General features: G+C 38.7%; 1 protein-coding gene across 2 annotated transcripts in view; it reads left to right on the forward strand.

Moving 5' to 3' along the window:
• LOC150090813 (bifunctional purine biosynthesis protein ATIC) overlaps nucleotides 1–16,674 on the forward strand; it is a 343,962-nt gene that overhangs the window by 98,755 nt on the left and 228,533 nt on the right. For both annotated transcript variants that reach the window (XM_090372983.1, XM_090372991.1), the window contains one exon: nucleotides 15,784–15,862. In XM_090372983.1, coding sequence (XP_090229109.1) covers nucleotides 15,784–15,862 — 79 coding nt within the window. The remainder of the gene's footprint in view (nucleotides 1–15,783; nucleotides 15,863–16,674) is intronic.

A 16,674-nucleotide genomic window follows, 5' to 3' on the forward strand; every position in this document is an offset into this window, starting at 1 on the left:
GGCACGCCGCTCTGCGCTTGTACCAGGAACGTTTCATGCACAGGCGTGCTCCTCATCATACGATTTTCGCATGTGTGCACAGAAGGTTATGTGAGGCTGGTTGTTTCATGAGAGGTACCATGAATCGAGAGCGAACGACGAGGACGCCAGACAATGAGGAGAATGTCCTACGTCTTGCAGAAGGCAATCGAAGTACGAGTACTCGAGCGATAGGCCAACGATTGGGTATTTCCCAATCCACTGTATGGAGGATACTGTCAACAAACCAAATGAGTTCATACCATCTGCAACGCGTCCAATCATTGGAGCCTGCGGATTATCCACTCTGGAGGACTTTTGCTACTTGGTTTCTTCAAAAGAAATGGTTCGCAAATGCTGCCTTCCAGCGGGATCGCTGTTCACGCGACCTCCCATTCAACGTCCGTCGCATGACGAAGGCATTTCGGACCCTGCAATGCTATGTGATTCCGATTCGTCTTTGTGCTCCCTCCACCTCCTGCAAGTTTGTCGCACTGGTAGTGAATCACCCTGTATATATATATATAAATAACATATATTGCCAAATATGTTATTTATATATATATGATATGATATTTATATATCTGATATATAAATCCAGATAGATATCCAAGATATCCAGATATATAAATATCATATTTATATATGATATTTATATATCTGGACACCCATGGCATTTGGGGGAAAATGTTCCATATCCATGATTTACATATCAGGAATAGATATAAAAGCAACTGTGTTCATGTTAGAAGTAGATCAATAAGTACAGTAGATAGGTCAAGGCATTAAACTTAGTGATTTCTAACAGAATGTCATTGTAGGATGTCACATCAGTAATTAATCTACTCATGCTATTGTAGCACACTAAGACAGTCTAAACCAACAGTAGCTAATGTAATCACCAAGTGGATATGTCATGGAACTACTATACGTGGGAAAGTTGGGCACTGTAAAATTTAACAGAATGAGACTCGAGGGCTCTCAGAAGAGTGGTACATAGATCCTGTCAGTTCTCATTGAACCAGGGGATCTGAGTGGCCACAGGAACTGATATTAGTATAAGCATGATACAATGGGAGTAGCATAACATTGGGTTTCACAGAAGAGCCATTGCAGTGCACAGACCAAATATCACAGCGTGCAATGTATACGGTGTTGATTTGTCTGGTGCACAGCCCATCATAATTGGCCCCTGGAGCATTGGAAAGCTGTATTATGGTAGAGTGAGAGTGTGTAGAGTGTCAAACGGCACCAGGGGTTTTCCCAAACTCTGCATAGTATATATTGTAGGTGTGAAACAGAACACTGTCAATTCCAGAGGTTTAAAAGTGTATGAATCTTGTATATGTGTAGTGTCGTGTACCAACGTTCATCTGGTCATTTGGCTGCTGGGCCCCCTAATGGGACCCAACATTGCCCACACTCTGCCCCGTGGAGGCAGACTAGGTACACAAGTATTATAGTTATTTACTCTGGCAGGTCCTGTCACCTAATTTCCTGACATTTCAGTGGCTAGGACATAAAAAAAAAAAAAACACTATAGATAGGGGGTCAGCTAAAAGGAGTACTAGTTATGCGATTTGATGTCATTAAGTTTTTGGGTGTAGGGCTCAAGCAATTTAACAATGATTTGAACGCTAGTAGTTGTAAGTTAGAGGTGGAGGGGAGAAAAGACAGAGATATGGGGTCCATAGAGAAGATGACCCCCAAATCATGGAGCAGGCCTGCCCCACCAGAGCAGAAAGAGGGACGGTGAGGGGGAGGAGGCCAGAAGTAACCTCCCCCTGCCAGGGGAGGGGGAAGGTTACTTCTGGTCCCCTTTAGGAATGCCTAATGGCTGCAGCTGAGCTGTGCTGGTGGTTGTATCCCACCTGGGACAGCATTCCACAGCATGCCGGTATGGATGACCTTGTGGTCCGTAAGGTTCCCATGACCATCCGTCTATCTGGTGGAGGCCAACCGGGCTAGCCAGGTGGGTAAAGTGCCAGCCTGGCAACCCAAAGGTTGCGGGTTCTGAACCCCGCCTTGGGCTTGGATCAGAGTAGTGCAAAAACCTTGGGAGGTGCATTATGGCCACAGAAGCCAATGTGCCAACAACTAACAAAAAACAAAAAAAAAAAAAAAACCCTGGTGGAGAGGCTCCAGAACATGCAATTGATATCATTCGCTCACACACAAAGTTTTTTTTTTTTTTTTTACATTCATCCATCATTCTCATTCACACCAGGGAGGGGTGACTTATTAAGCAAGCAAAACTGACACCAAGCTGTCAATACCGCCTGTCCAATTATTGCTTTTAAAATAATTTAATGCTTGTTTAACCATTGCTTTAAAGACAAAGCAACAATTTAAACAAGCGATAATTTAAAGAATGCTCACACAATTTAAATGACATACAAATAATAATAAAAAATAAATAAATAAACACACACATTTATATAACAATTATACTGACGGAAAATTTTTTTTTTTTTTTTTTCTTTTTTAAACAAACTTCCTGTCTCATACTTTACATTCTGTTTTTGACATTTATACATTCAACACACTATTTCTCGCATTCATTCACTCATCCAGGCACACACTTTTATATCCTTACATTCACACAGTTCACTCAGACTCCACAGTCATTCACTAATTTTATATTCATCCACATTTACTCTTTCAGCACTCACCCCTTCTCACACATTCATCCCTCACACACCCAGAGGCATAAATTATCATTCACTCACCCTTCCTAGCATTTCCTTTCATACTCTCGCCTTTACATTCACTCCAGTTCTCATTCATATTAGCATTCTTCAGAAACCTGCAGCTTACTAGTTTTTTCCAGCTGGCTGCATGTCTATACCAGTCTCTTTAGTCCTTTCAGTGAGTGTTGTCATGTTTGGGAACAGTCTGTTTTGGTTGGACATATGCTATGATGAGGGCAGTACCAGCCTGCCTTTATTTGCATCAGTCACATTTGGTTATTTTCCTACCTCTATGGTCCACTGGCAATGAGCCAAAGGAGTCCCCAGGAGCAGGGCATCAACTTTGGTAAAGTCCCGGTAATTTCTGAGTCAATTCAGGTATGTTCAGTCGTGTAGAGATTTTGTCATTCACTGGGTATGGGGAGGGAAATGGGCTGGTTATATATCTGGTCTATTTATTTGTTACAGGGACTGATTGAAGAGCCTGTCTCTGCAAGGTTTGGCGGATTTCAAAAATGGTTTGAGCATACTTGGTGAAGGCCTTGTAAAAGACCTCCATGATGAATTGGTGTTTTTGGCTCCTAGGAAGGAGTCCAACTTCTGTGATTAACTGTCTACGTTGATTTTTATAGATTACACAGTCATATAGAACGTGTGACCAATCTTCACTTTCGCCACAGGTACAGTGGGGGGGGGGGTCATCAGCCAGTCCCAAAGAGTGCAATTTAGCTTTAAGGGATCTATGACCTGTCAATAGAAATGTGGTATGAAGTCCTGGAGCATACCACTTAGGTGGTTTTGGGCTAATCATAGCCACCTGTGGAAAAAAACTTTTTGGTAGTAGCACCTTTGGTCTCTTGCTCCCATTCAGTTTGCCATATCTCATGTTGTGTGGCAATTTGTCGTTTCTCTGCCTTGATGTCATTGGCAAGGTTTGGGATTATGCCTAGGAAACCCATGGGGATTCCTTTTTTTAAGTCTATAATATAGCCCTTTTTTTTGCAATTTCAAGGTGCAGTGGTAGAGTACTGTGGTATGATGAATAATGGTAGATGGTGTTGTGATCTGATGGCTGTGTTTGTTTGTTTGTGGCAAATGCACGGACAGCATTATTTACTAGAGTATGCCATCCAGGAGCGGATCCAGGTTTTTGTGGGGCTGAAGCTTATACAATTTTTGGGGTCCTCTTTAAGTAAAATAATACAAAATTCTTTGTATTCTTTTTCTTAAAATTGGCAGCCACTCCAACTCCACCTGACATGAGGGGAAGTCAGAGTGGAAAGAGACCCGGTCTTAACCGATTGCAGTTAAAATATCTTACTTTTGCAAATTTTACAAAAACATATGATCATGTGAACACATTGCTAGGGCCCCCTCCCAGGACCTTGAAGGGGTCAGTGCAAGTCCTGAAACTTAAGCTTCATAAGCATTACAGTAAATCTGCCTCTGATGCCATCTTAGCTTTGAAGTTTGGAGGTGTTGCTGCCATTTGGATTTGTTTCTCATTATTGGGCTTGGACCATTGGTTGTTGTTCCTGGAACAGTGAATGTCATGAGGTACATGCCATGAATTTATTCTAGAAGCTTCTGCTCTCCCTACATTGGCAGCAGTATAGAGATGACCTTTTCTGTTTCAGCATGAGAATGCACCATGTCATACTGCAAAGCCTGTAGTGACTTAGCTTGAAGATGTGGGTGTAAAAGTTTTATTGGCCTATCCAGAGCCCCCAATCTTAACCATACTGAACACTTTTGGGATGAACTGGAATTGTAGCTTCAGACAGACCAACATAACTGCAGTCATTAGCTGAATTGGCTGCTGTGTTGAAGGCAAAATGGACCAAAATATTGCTTTCCTGTTATCAAAAATTCTACTGGTGAAGATACAGTGTGTAATTAAGGCCAGAGGTAGACTGACATATTAAATATTGTATTAGTGAAAGATTCTTTAAAGTGTGCATGTGTCTGGTTACTTTTGGTACTATACTGTGCATGTTTATTCTACAAGGAGTTCCACCATTGATTCCAGTTTTTTTTTTACTTGTCTTTTGCTATGGTTTTTGTGCTCATCTGTTTAACTTCTGTTTATTCAGGTGCTTCATAGCTTTTCTCCTGCTGGGAAGGCTGTGGGTATTCAAACAATGATGTATGCTTCCTGATGATGTGGTACCAGGTTGTTTAATTTTGTTTATTAATCTTGTTAGTTGTTTTTTTTTTATTGTAACTAAATTAAGAACAGCTTATCTTTGTTTTGATGTTTGCTACACATAGCAAGCAAAGCTTAAAAAATGAAAAATTTGCATGAACTTTCTATAATTTGGCTCTTTTACAGATGAAGTGAGTATTTTAAGAAATTGCTTCCATGACTTTAAAATGTGAATTTGTTTTATTTTTTGTTTACAAATAAGGTGACAAAATCACTTTTAAAAGCAGGGAGTTTTATTTAAAAAAAAAGTTTTTCATTTCATTCCAAGACTGGTCTGTTTATTTTGCATGAAAATATGTTGTTGTTGTTGTTTGGTTTTTAGGAGCATTAGCAACTAAGGCCATATTGCTCCAGGATATGCGGTGGTTATTTCCTGACCTTTCCGCATCCTCCGTATTTGGTGGTGACGGGCTCGAACCTCGGTCTAATCAAGAAGCGTGTGCTATGCACTGCTGCTCCTTCCCACCTGGCTACGGAGGCGCCGCATGAAAATATAAAATAAATTAAAGTTTTCTTAGTTTGAATTCCACTATCCAAAGTCATGAGACTATAAAATTTTATTTCTGTGCTTCCCCTCTCCCCACTGATTTTGCATTCTGTTGTTTTCAGCTGATGTATTTTAAAATGGCAATGTATTCAGTTTGTTCAATTGAAAAAAAATTAATTGGCATGAAATAAATTATACTAAACACAGATTAACGCTTTTGTAAATATCCTTATCATTTAGATAAGACAGACATTAGAATGAAGTCTGTCTTATCTAAATCTTAACCCAAACATCCGTATTATGGTTACATCATGGGAAACAATGTAATGTAAAGGAGTAATGTAAAGGCCAGTTCCATTCATGTCATTCCAACTTCCATCTCTTATTTCTTTAGCAAATTCCAGTACTTCTGGAAGTTGTTTGGTGAAACAGATTTTAGATTTTTGCTTTGTGATTACATCATTTGATAAAAAAAAGTTTAAGCAATGTGCAATGCAGAAATTAACTTTTTTTTTTTTTTTTTTGAACTAGTAGTAGTGGCAAATGATGCAAGAAAGCAAGTTTATATGGCATTAGCCAAAAAAAAAAAAAAAAAATATTACATGCTTCACCACCTTATTTACTAAACCCTCCAAGAATTTGTCTAGTTCTTCCTTGAATTTGTTCATATGATCCACTTCCGCAACAACAGATGGAAGCCTGTTCCAACAATAAACCAACTGGTGGCTTGCTGGCTGAAGACAAATTTCCGCACACCTATCCTGCAACCATCCTTCCTCGGCTTGAATTTTGTACTCTCTCATGTGTGTAGTCTCAGCAAGAGGAAGAATTCCATCAGCATTTAACTTATTACGCATTTTTTCCCCAATATTATTTTTACTCATTATTTATTATTTTTACTCATTATTTATTACTTTTTACATACTCATTATTCTTACTCATTATTTTTTACATTTTTGCAAAATAATGTAACCAAACATAATACATTATAACAGTGATTACAGTAATACAGAAGACAGTATTAAATTCAGTTAAGTCTTTTATTAAATACTGCACTAAGTAGCCAGTTTATGATGTACAATGAACTAATAATGAGTAGCATTTTCTTTGACTCTCGGAACAGCCTCAAGTTATCATACATGGACTTCATGAGCTTTCACGCGCATGCCATAGGCCCATTCACACCCGGCTGCATAATTCAGTTGCTTCAGATTTGGATGGCAGTAGATTCCTGCCACACACAGCTCAATTTACCTCATCCCACACATGTTCAGTTGAGTTGAGATCTTTTGACTGAAAAGGCTAATGAAAAAGGCTAATGATAACAACTCTGTGCCATGTAAAAAGTCACAGATCATTCAGGAATGAATGATCTTTGCCTTTTGACATGACACATTAACCTGCTGGAAGTAACTGTTACCAGATGAATCAACTGCAAGCATGCATCAAGTTGGCAGTGGTGTTCAAGTAGCTTAAGGCATTCAGATGTTGGTCCACCAGTATCAGGGGACTTCATGTGTCACAAAAATACTCCTCTCACCATTACCCTCCATCCACCAGCCTGCAGTGTTGTTGACAACTGGTATGATGGGTCCATTGATTCATCTATATCATGGGCGGCCAACTTAAAGAAAGGCTGCCGTAGCCTAGTGGTCAGCCGCACGGGTGCATAAGTACACGTGCCTTGAGTGACTGGGGTTCAAGCCTGTGACTGCTGAATACGGTGCTGTTTCTTGTATTCTCTCTATCTTGTGACCTCCTCTGACCGTTTGGTCGTCCCTGAGTATAAACAGAAAATTTATTCATTTATTTATTTATGCTGCTGTCTTCATACCTTAATTCTGCCTTCAGCATGGAACAACTGGAAATGGGAATAGTTGGACAGGGTGACCTTATTTACATTCCTCAAATGGCCATGGTCTGTGTTCCTACACCTAGTGTACTTATAGTTGCATGCTTTTAGTTGATAAAAGTGGAATCCAGTGAGGCCATCTACTGCTATATCCCATTCATGACAGATCCATTAGCATCCGGTGCTTACCATTATACTGTGCTCAAAATCACTTATTTGCACATTCTGGTGCTGAATTTTACGTGCACACTTATTTGCACATTCTGTTGCCTGAATTTTACATGCACACAAACAGTATACCTCGGTATCTGACTAACTATTTTATATACAGGGTGTCTCAAAAATATTGGTACAAACATTTAGGGGAGGTAGGTAACATCTAAAGGAATGTGAATCGCATAGGAACCCATAACCGGAAACGTCACCATAAGTCGGTAGATGGCATTGTAGTCGCTGCATGAAGAGCATGCATTGATATACGAACTGTGAGCTGGCAGACATGCACCTAGTGTATGGATTAGCAGAGGGCAATGGATGAGCCACTCAACGAATTTATGGAGAACGCTTTCTAGACAGATATGTACCGGACCACCGTTTGTTTGCACATGTGTGCATCAAAATTTGTGCAATTATGGTCATTTAGAGGTAACAGGAGTAGTGCGGGCAGACCACGTTCGACGTGAACTCCCGCCATGGAAGAAAGTGTGTTGAATGCCGTCCAGAATAATCCTACTACCAGCACACGTGCCTTTGCCTCTGCCTTAGGAGTGTCTCATTACAGTGTACAGCGTGTCTTGCACGATGATTCCTCACACCCCTTTCATCTCCAAAGGGTTCAGTTACTGCTCTCCCAAGATCATCCTGCACATTTTGCGCAGCGGTTTTTCCAAGAAAGTGTTCAAGACTTGAATTTTCCAGCCTATGTTTTTTTCATGGATGAGGCTTATTTCACTCAAGAAGGCTTATTCAATCAGCACAATGCTCATGTGTGGGCTCACGACAACCCACATGATGTGCGCCCCCATGTGGACAACACCGCTTCACAATAAATGTGTGTGCAGGTATGGCCGGTGACTGCTTAGTCGGCCCATACCTGTTACTATCCCGCATGAACTCTGCTAAATATCGGATCTTTCTTGAACAAGTTCTACCAGGATTACTTCATGATGTTCCAGCAAATGTGAGATGCAACATTTGGTTTCAACATGAAGGGGCGCCTGCCCATTATGGAAGGTGTGTTCGTGACCATTTGAACAGGCGTTTTGGGCATCGATGGATTGGCCTTGGTGGACCCGTTGCCTTGCCCCCACACTCACCTGATTTATTGAGCCTTGATTTCTTTCTGTGGGGGCCCTCAAATCTATCGTGTATGAGTCGCCTGTGGATCTATCGTGTATGAGTGGCCTTTGACAGTAGCAGCAGCGAGACTCGTCTGCGCTGCTGCTACTGTCAAAGAAACTCCAGATGTGTTCGACCGTGTCCGCCAATCCCTGCTGCGTCGGTGTCACGCATGCATCGCGTCTCATGGTGGAACCTTCGAGCATCTGTTGTAACATCATGAAATGCATCCATCTCGTACTCCATTGTTAATATTATGTCAAATAAATGTTTGCCACTAATTACTGTCTTGTGTCATTTCTGCTGCTTGTGCCTCTGCTACTACTTTCCCGTGACGTTTCCGGTTATGGGTTCCTATGCGATTCACATTCCTTTAGATGTTACCTACCTCCCCTAAACGTTTGTACCAATATTTTTCAGACTCCCTGTATAGGTTAGTATGGACACGTGACACTACCTCTAGCAGAACATTCAATTACTTGAATAATGGGGATGTACCTAATAAACTGGTCATTCAGTCTATTTATACATTCAGGCTTAAATTAGTATTAGTATTTTTAGTATTACAAAAAATCCAAAATTACACCATCCAAAAAAAAAAAATAATAATAATAAAATAAAATAACAAAAATAACTAAAATAAAATAATAATAATAAAATAAATAAATAACAGAAAAGGAAATAGACAACCTATGCATTTCCCTCCTCCCGTAATTATCCAGCTGACCTTTGAATTTCCTCAAACTGTTAGCCTCTAACAGTTTGAGGAAACTTATTCCAGTAATTTGTAACTCGCTAGCTAAAATAAAACTTCCTGCAATCCAGTCTACACATCTTCCCCCCCCCCCTTAACTTGAAATTATGGCCCCTTGTTTTAGAATCATAACTGTGAAAATTTTTGGAAAAAACACTGGGAAAGGAAAAATGACAGTAGGTGTGTGTTATAGGCCTAATGAATCTGATGATTTGTTATTGTTATTTGGTTTTTAGGAGCATTAGCAACTAAGGCCATATTGCTCAGGGATATGCGGTGGTCGTTTCCTGACCTTTCCGCATCCTCCGTATTTGGTGGTGACGGGCTCGAACCCCGGTCTAATCAAGAAGCGTGTGCTACGCACTGCTGCTTCTTCCCACCTGGCTACGGAGGCGCCCTGAATCTGATGAGTATAATGACCAATTGTGCAGAGGAATAGAGTGGGCCAGTAAATTAGAGTGTCTTATAATGGGGGATTTTAATTTCCTGGATATTGACTGGAATTTGTGGGTTGGTCACTCACGCACTAGCAAGGCTTTTGTGGATTTATTGGATGCAGCATGTTCGGGAGGCAACTAGAGGGAGTAATACCCTCTAGTTTCCTCCCAAACCTCTTGATTTGATAATCAGTAGTGATTCTTCATGCATCAAGAATCTGCAGATAAAGGAACCACTAGGTGGCAGTGATCACAGTGTGCTGAAGTGGGATTTACTCAGAGGTAAATACCATCAAGGGTAAAGGGAAGGGTTTTTGCTTTCGTAAAGGTGACTACGGTGGTCTGAGATGGTATTTAAATTCTATACGGTGGAACCAACTGATGATGTTACCAACAGCAAATTCAAAATGGGAAGCATTCAAAGAATTAATCTTGGAAGCTACTAGGCTTTTCATACCAACAAAGAATTATTGTTCAAGATTTAGGCCTAAATGGACGTCAGATGACCTAATTAGACATGTGACAGAGAAGAAAAATATATGGGATACATATAAATTAACATGTGACACAGAAGCCTATGATAGATATAAGCTGGTCTGTAACCAAATTACAAAGGAGGTTAGGCAGGCAAAGGCAGATTACGAGAAACCTTTGGTAAAGTATGCAAAGAAAAACAGCAAAGAGTTCTTTACTTATGTAAACTCTAGAAGAAAGGGGATGAATCAGATTGGTCCACTTGATATCGATGGTTCAACTGTTGATGATCCTGCTCAGGTAGCTAACAAACTAAATGAATATTTTGCATCGACATCCACACATGAGGAGTTATTTAGGGAGGGGAATGCCAGAGGTCTATTCAACTCTGGCAGTAAGCTAGATAATCTTGTAATAACTGAGAGTAAAGTGGAGGAGAAATTGTTGAAGATAAACACAAGAAAGGCACCTGGGGTGGATGGAATCTATCCAGTTATATTAAAGGAGGCGGCAAAGGAAGTAAGCAAACCCTTAGCCATAATTATGAGAGCTTCCCTGGACTCAGGGGAGGCACCCATGGACTGGAGATGTGCAAATCTGACCCCAATCCACAAAGGAGGATCAAAGGGGAGACACAGGTAATTACAGACCTGTTAGTTTAACTTCTGTTCTAGGGAAATTAATGGAGGCATTGGTTAAAGAAGCATTGCAGAATCATCTAGACAAGACTTCAGTTATAGCTTGGACACAGCATGGGTTTGTTAAGGGGAAGTCTTGTCTGACTAATTTGATTGGATACTATGATGTAGTCACAAAGGAACTGGATGCCAAGAATAACTCTGATATCATATATTTGGGTCTTAGAAAGGCCTTTGATACTGTTGCACATGGAAGACTGCTGCACAAATTGGAGCAGTGTAGCATTGGAAGCAAATTGCTGCTATGGATAAAGGGATTGTTGAGTGGGAGAAGACAGAAGTGGTAATCAATGGAAACTGCTTTTCATGGACTAATGTTATTAGTGGAATCACTCAGGGTTCAGTGTTGGGTCCATTGTTGTTTTCTGTATTTATAAATGATATTGATGAATGTATATCAGGCTTAATATCCAAGTTTGCAGACAATATGAAGATTGGCAGGGTTGTTAATGACACTGATGATAGTACACTGCTGCAACAGGATCTAGAAAAGTTGAGTAGATGGGCTGAGAGGCGGCAAATGAAGTTTAACATTGACAAATGTAAAGTACTACATATGTGAAGCAGTAATCCCAAAGTAATGTATCAACTCTGTGGTACTACGCTGACAGTGGTAGAGAATGAAAAGGTTGTGTTATTGTTATTTGGTTTTTAGGAGCATTAGCGACTAAGGCCATATTGCTCCAAGATATGTGGTGGTCATTCCATGACCTTTCCGCGTCCTCCGTATTTGGTGGTGATGGGCTTGAACCCCGGTCTAATCAAGAAGCGTGTGCTACGCACTGCTGCTCCTTCCCACCTGGCTACAGAGGGCCAGAGAATGAAAAGGACCCGGGGGTAATTGTGCAGGCAGATATGAAGTTTTCTGAGCAGTGCAGACAGTCTGCAAGAGTTCTCATGGTGTCTTGTCAATGATATACAGGATTTTTTCTAGCAGGGATAAGGAGGTGATTATCCCATTGTATAAAGCAATGGTCAGGCCACACCTTGAGTACTGTATACAGGTCTGGAGGCCTCAATTTAAGAAAGATGTAGAGCTGGAATGAGTACAGAGAAGGGCAACAAGATTAGTGAATGGAACAAAGGCTTAAGTTTTGCAAATTACAGTGTCTGGAGACTAAGGACCTACGAGGTGATCTGATTGAGGTGTATAAAGCCTTGAATGATTTGAGCATGCTCAATGCGGATGGGATTCTTCCTATTGCTCAGAATAATCTCGTGAGAGAGCATAAGTTCAAATTTAGGAAAGACGATTGTAGTATAGATGTGCAGAAGTTTGCCTTTAGCCAGTGGGTGGTTGATTGGCGGAACAAATTTCCATCTTTTGTTGTAGAAGTTGATAGCTTAAATAGATTCAAGGCAGAACTTGACAAACATTTGTAGCGAGTGGATGGGTGAAATAAGGCTTATTTTATTTTTTTTTTGGCTGATGCTGTATAAGCTTGCTTTCTTGCATCATGTGCCTTTGCTAATGCTAATTTCGTCCTTATTCATTTTGCTTATGCCTCACAGCCTTAAACACCTCAATCAAGTCTCCTCTAAGGTGCCTAGCTTCCAAGCTCTGCAACCCCCATATTTGAAGTCTCTTCATATGGACTCCCTTTTGCCAATCTCACCAGGCGAGTTACCAGTCTTTGGAGCCTTTCAAGAAGCACAATATCTTTCTTTAGGTGTGGTCTCCATACTTGAACACAGTATTCCAAGTGTGGTCTAACAATAGCCTTATATAATGGGATTATGACGTCCTTATCTCTACTCGCAATTTTTCGATAAATCATCGATAGGACACCATGGACCTTCCTTGCACCCAGTCTAAAATGTTCGGAGAACTTCATGTCTGACCTTATCGTAATACCCAAGTCCCTTTCCTTCACTACTGGCTTTAATTCAACTCCACCAAGTGTATAAGTTATTTTGGGGTTTACTGTTTCCCAGGTTCAATACCTTACACTTTGCTGGATTAAAGCATAGCTGCCATTTTTCTGACCATTCCTGAAGTCTATCTAGGTCACTCTGAAGAAGATCTGCTTGGCGGTGATTATTAGTTACTCTACCAATCTTTACATCATCTGCAAATTTAGACATCATGCCCTCTATCCCTTCAGCGATGTAATTTATTAAAATCAAAATGATTCTGCACACTCACACTCTCTCCCTGTGCCACTACAATACAGATTATAGTATGACATTTGCAATGCATTTTCAGACAGTCCAAGTAGTTTTTAAAGTTTTTACTAATATCATTGAGTTTATCTTTAAAGAGGGCAAGGTTTATTCAACAGTATAATGCTGATCCAAATATAATGGTTTTGATGTTGTTCTTTTGGAAAGGTCTGGGGTTTCATCTTAGTGCCTTTTGAAATAGGAATCAGTTCCAGGCAGGTTGCTCCTCGGGGAATATTCCTGTTTTTTTTATCACAGAAAACATTCCATTCAGTAAACTGACCTGGATAGGAGTATATATATATCACATTTGTTTGAATATTTGATAAATAAACTTGTCATTTCATTTCTGTAAATGATAGCAGCTGTTCTCTCTCATCTTGATTTGCTGATTTTCATTTTTATTTTATGAAATCCACTTGTAGAATGTTTTTATGTATAGTGCACTAATATTATTTTTAGATTAATTTTGCACATATTTAATTACAAAGAGAGGGAAATAATTATTTCTTATCTTTTTTTGTTTGTAAAACTGTACTTGTAATTTTAATTTATCATGTAGTGTATAACCCCATTTGTGCACAAGAACGTTATGGCACAAGCAGATCGAATATCTGAATCATGAGCAGAATTTTTATATGCAGCATAGAGTTACCAGATATCTAGCTTTTTCTTCTTCCATCTTCAGTTGGCATTTTAAAATTGGTGATATGTCTGACTTTTCTTTCCAGAGTGCATTGACAGCTTTCTTCCATATATTATACCAATAGTTATAGTGCATCTATTTAAATGCAGTTGAAAAGCAGATATGAAGTTAGGAAGGTTCTTTCAATGATCACTTCCTTTCACTCTGAAATTTCTATACAGGGTATAATAACCAATGAGAGCCTATTCTTAATGGGTTTGGATACTCCATGCTGGTTGTGGTTCCAATTGACTGTTTCTTTTTGTTCTAAATACATGGTTATTAAGTGAATGGTATTCATGTTGTCCCTTGTCATTAGCTTCCAAAATAAGCAGTATAATACATGAAGAAAAAGGAGATAACATACTGAATAGACATTAACATTCAACTGTCTGAAGGAATGATAAGTGCATTTAAGAGATCCACTAAATGAGTCACTTCATAATAATAAAGTGATGTTTGATGCAGTACACTGTATTTGCTGTCACTACTCTGTGTAATAAAATTAATATAAATTGAATTTTTTTTTTCATTCTTTCTATGACATTAATAGTTTTTCGTTCCTTTTGCTTTTCCTGAAAAAATTAAGGAATGTGTTCATAAAGGTTCTGAAAATCCTTGTATACAAACACTAATTTACAATTAATAGGAGATAGTTAAAAGCCAAGAAATTGCAGCAAAAAAATTATGGTTAGCTAGTGCATTACCCTGTGTTACTAGTCTGTTTACAGTAATCACAAAATGCCTTGATGTCCTTTCTATGTACATCAAAGAAGAGCAGTTGGCTGTCATGAGCTTCTCATGTACCTCTTTACACAATTTATAGAAGAATGCAGGCTCAGTATAGTGACAGCTGATATGATGCAGTGCAATGTGTTAGAGTGGAAAAGCATAAAAATGACCGAAGGTGGAAATTTAATCATTTGAACATTTTGTGAAGCATACTCATCCACTGCACTTGGGTATTGCAAAATCAAAAAACAGATGCTGCTCTCCATTGAAACTATTGGGTTTATTAAAATTAAATAAACTTTGTCAACATAACAAATTTTGGTAGGTTTAGATGAGGTTGGAAAACAAATCACATAATTTATAATTTTAAAACTTGGTGGTTAGTCCTAATATCTGAGTATTCTGACCCAAGTTTGAGTTAGAGAAAGGGCTAAAGAACTAGATAGAAATGTTTGTCCAGTTCAATCTCCCTTCGTTGTTGTTGTTATTTGTTTTTTAGGAGCATTAGCAACTAAGGCCGTATTGCTCCGGGGATATGCAGTGGTCATTCCCTGACCTTTCCTCATCCTCCGTATTTGGTGGTCACAGGCTCGAACCCCGGTCTAATCAAGAAGCGTGCGCTACGCACTGCTGCTTCTGTCCACCTGGCTATGGAGGTGCCTCAATCTCCCTACCCCAAATTATAAATTACTTTCTGACCTCATCTTATAAACTGTTTTCTGACTTATTCGATCTTTTATTCAGTGTTTAACAAAATCTCTAATCTCTTTGAGCAATAAAATTTTATTTTAAATCTGTTAGTTTCCATTGAGAGTAGTGTTTTTTTTTCAGTTTCCATCCATCGTACAGTCTAGAACTTGCTTCTGCAGCCATTTTATGCTTTTCCACTCTAACACACTGCACTGTATCATATCAGCTGTTACTATACTGAGGTGTATGTGGTCATAAGTTTTCATGGTGAGATAATCCGAAGCAGAGTTGTTGGAGCTGCCAAAGCAGATTTTTGTGCTAAAAGTGTGCTTCAAGAAGCCTGTGACTGTTTTGATATGTATATAAAATTGTGTTGGTAAATGAAAAAAAAAGTGAGCTTTATTAATATACTACATTTACTTATTGAATTCTTTTGTAAGTGGGAATTCAGTAAGTGCAGTATATTAATTTTAAATTAACTTTCTAAGTAGTCTCTTTGTGCAGGAAAAATAATTCAGACTTTTTGTTCATGTATTTTTTTATTTATTTTTAATCAAAGGTGGTGTGACACTTCTTCGAGCAGCAGCCAAAAATCATGCACGTGTTACAGTTATTTGTGATCCTTCAGATTATGACAGGTAAATATTTAGATGAATTATATCAGCTGACTAGCATAAAATTTTTAAGTGTGTTAAAAGACAAAAACAAAAAAAAGTGAAAAAGGTATATTTCAAACACATTTAATATAAATTATTTCTAGCATGTGAATTTTAATTTTTTGACACTTTTTTTTTTTTTGTAAAAAATTGTTTTGTTAATTACTATTTTAAAATAATTTAAGTAGGCCATTTAGAAATCAAGTGGTAGAGCAGCAAAAATAAAACAAATAAACAGAAATGTAGAAATGAAAACATTAGGGAAAATAATAAATAAACCATTAAAAGATAAAGTAAAAAGTGAGGAAATTAGAAAATAATGTAGAAAACAATATAATCTGTTAATGAGTGCATATGTAATAAAAAACAAGAATGAAAAAAACCAGATAGGGTGGGGAATGATAGGTTGACAAAAATACCCAGGAACTGAGGACCCATAGGCAAACAAAGTATAGGGAGACCAGAAAGATGAGCTGTTCTACACACAAGCAGAATGCTTAATGGGAAAAGAAGATTTAGTATTAGTAGCAATAAACAATGTAAGGAAGTAAGCTTATAGTGTCAGCCAAAAAAAAAAAAAAAAAAGAAGAAACAACAACACTACTCACCTCATTTTCTTTTCCATTCTCCCAATAGTTTGTTGGATTCTTTCTTAAATTTATTTGGACTGCTCACTTTGCAGATGGAAGTTTGTTCCAATGGTCAGTCATTCTCTAGCTGAAAGCAAATTTTTGCACATCTCTCCTATAATTATTCTTTTTCAATTTAAATTTATGTCCCCTTATATGTGGCAT

Source organism: Mastigoproctus giganteus, chromosome 1 (genome assembly GCF_048544385.1).
Source record: "Mastigoproctus giganteus isolate SK-2022 chromosome 1, ASM4854438v1, whole genome shotgun sequence".
Lineage (NCBI taxonomy): Eukaryota > Metazoa > Arthropoda > Arachnida > Uropygi > Thelyphonidae > Mastigoproctus > Mastigoproctus giganteus.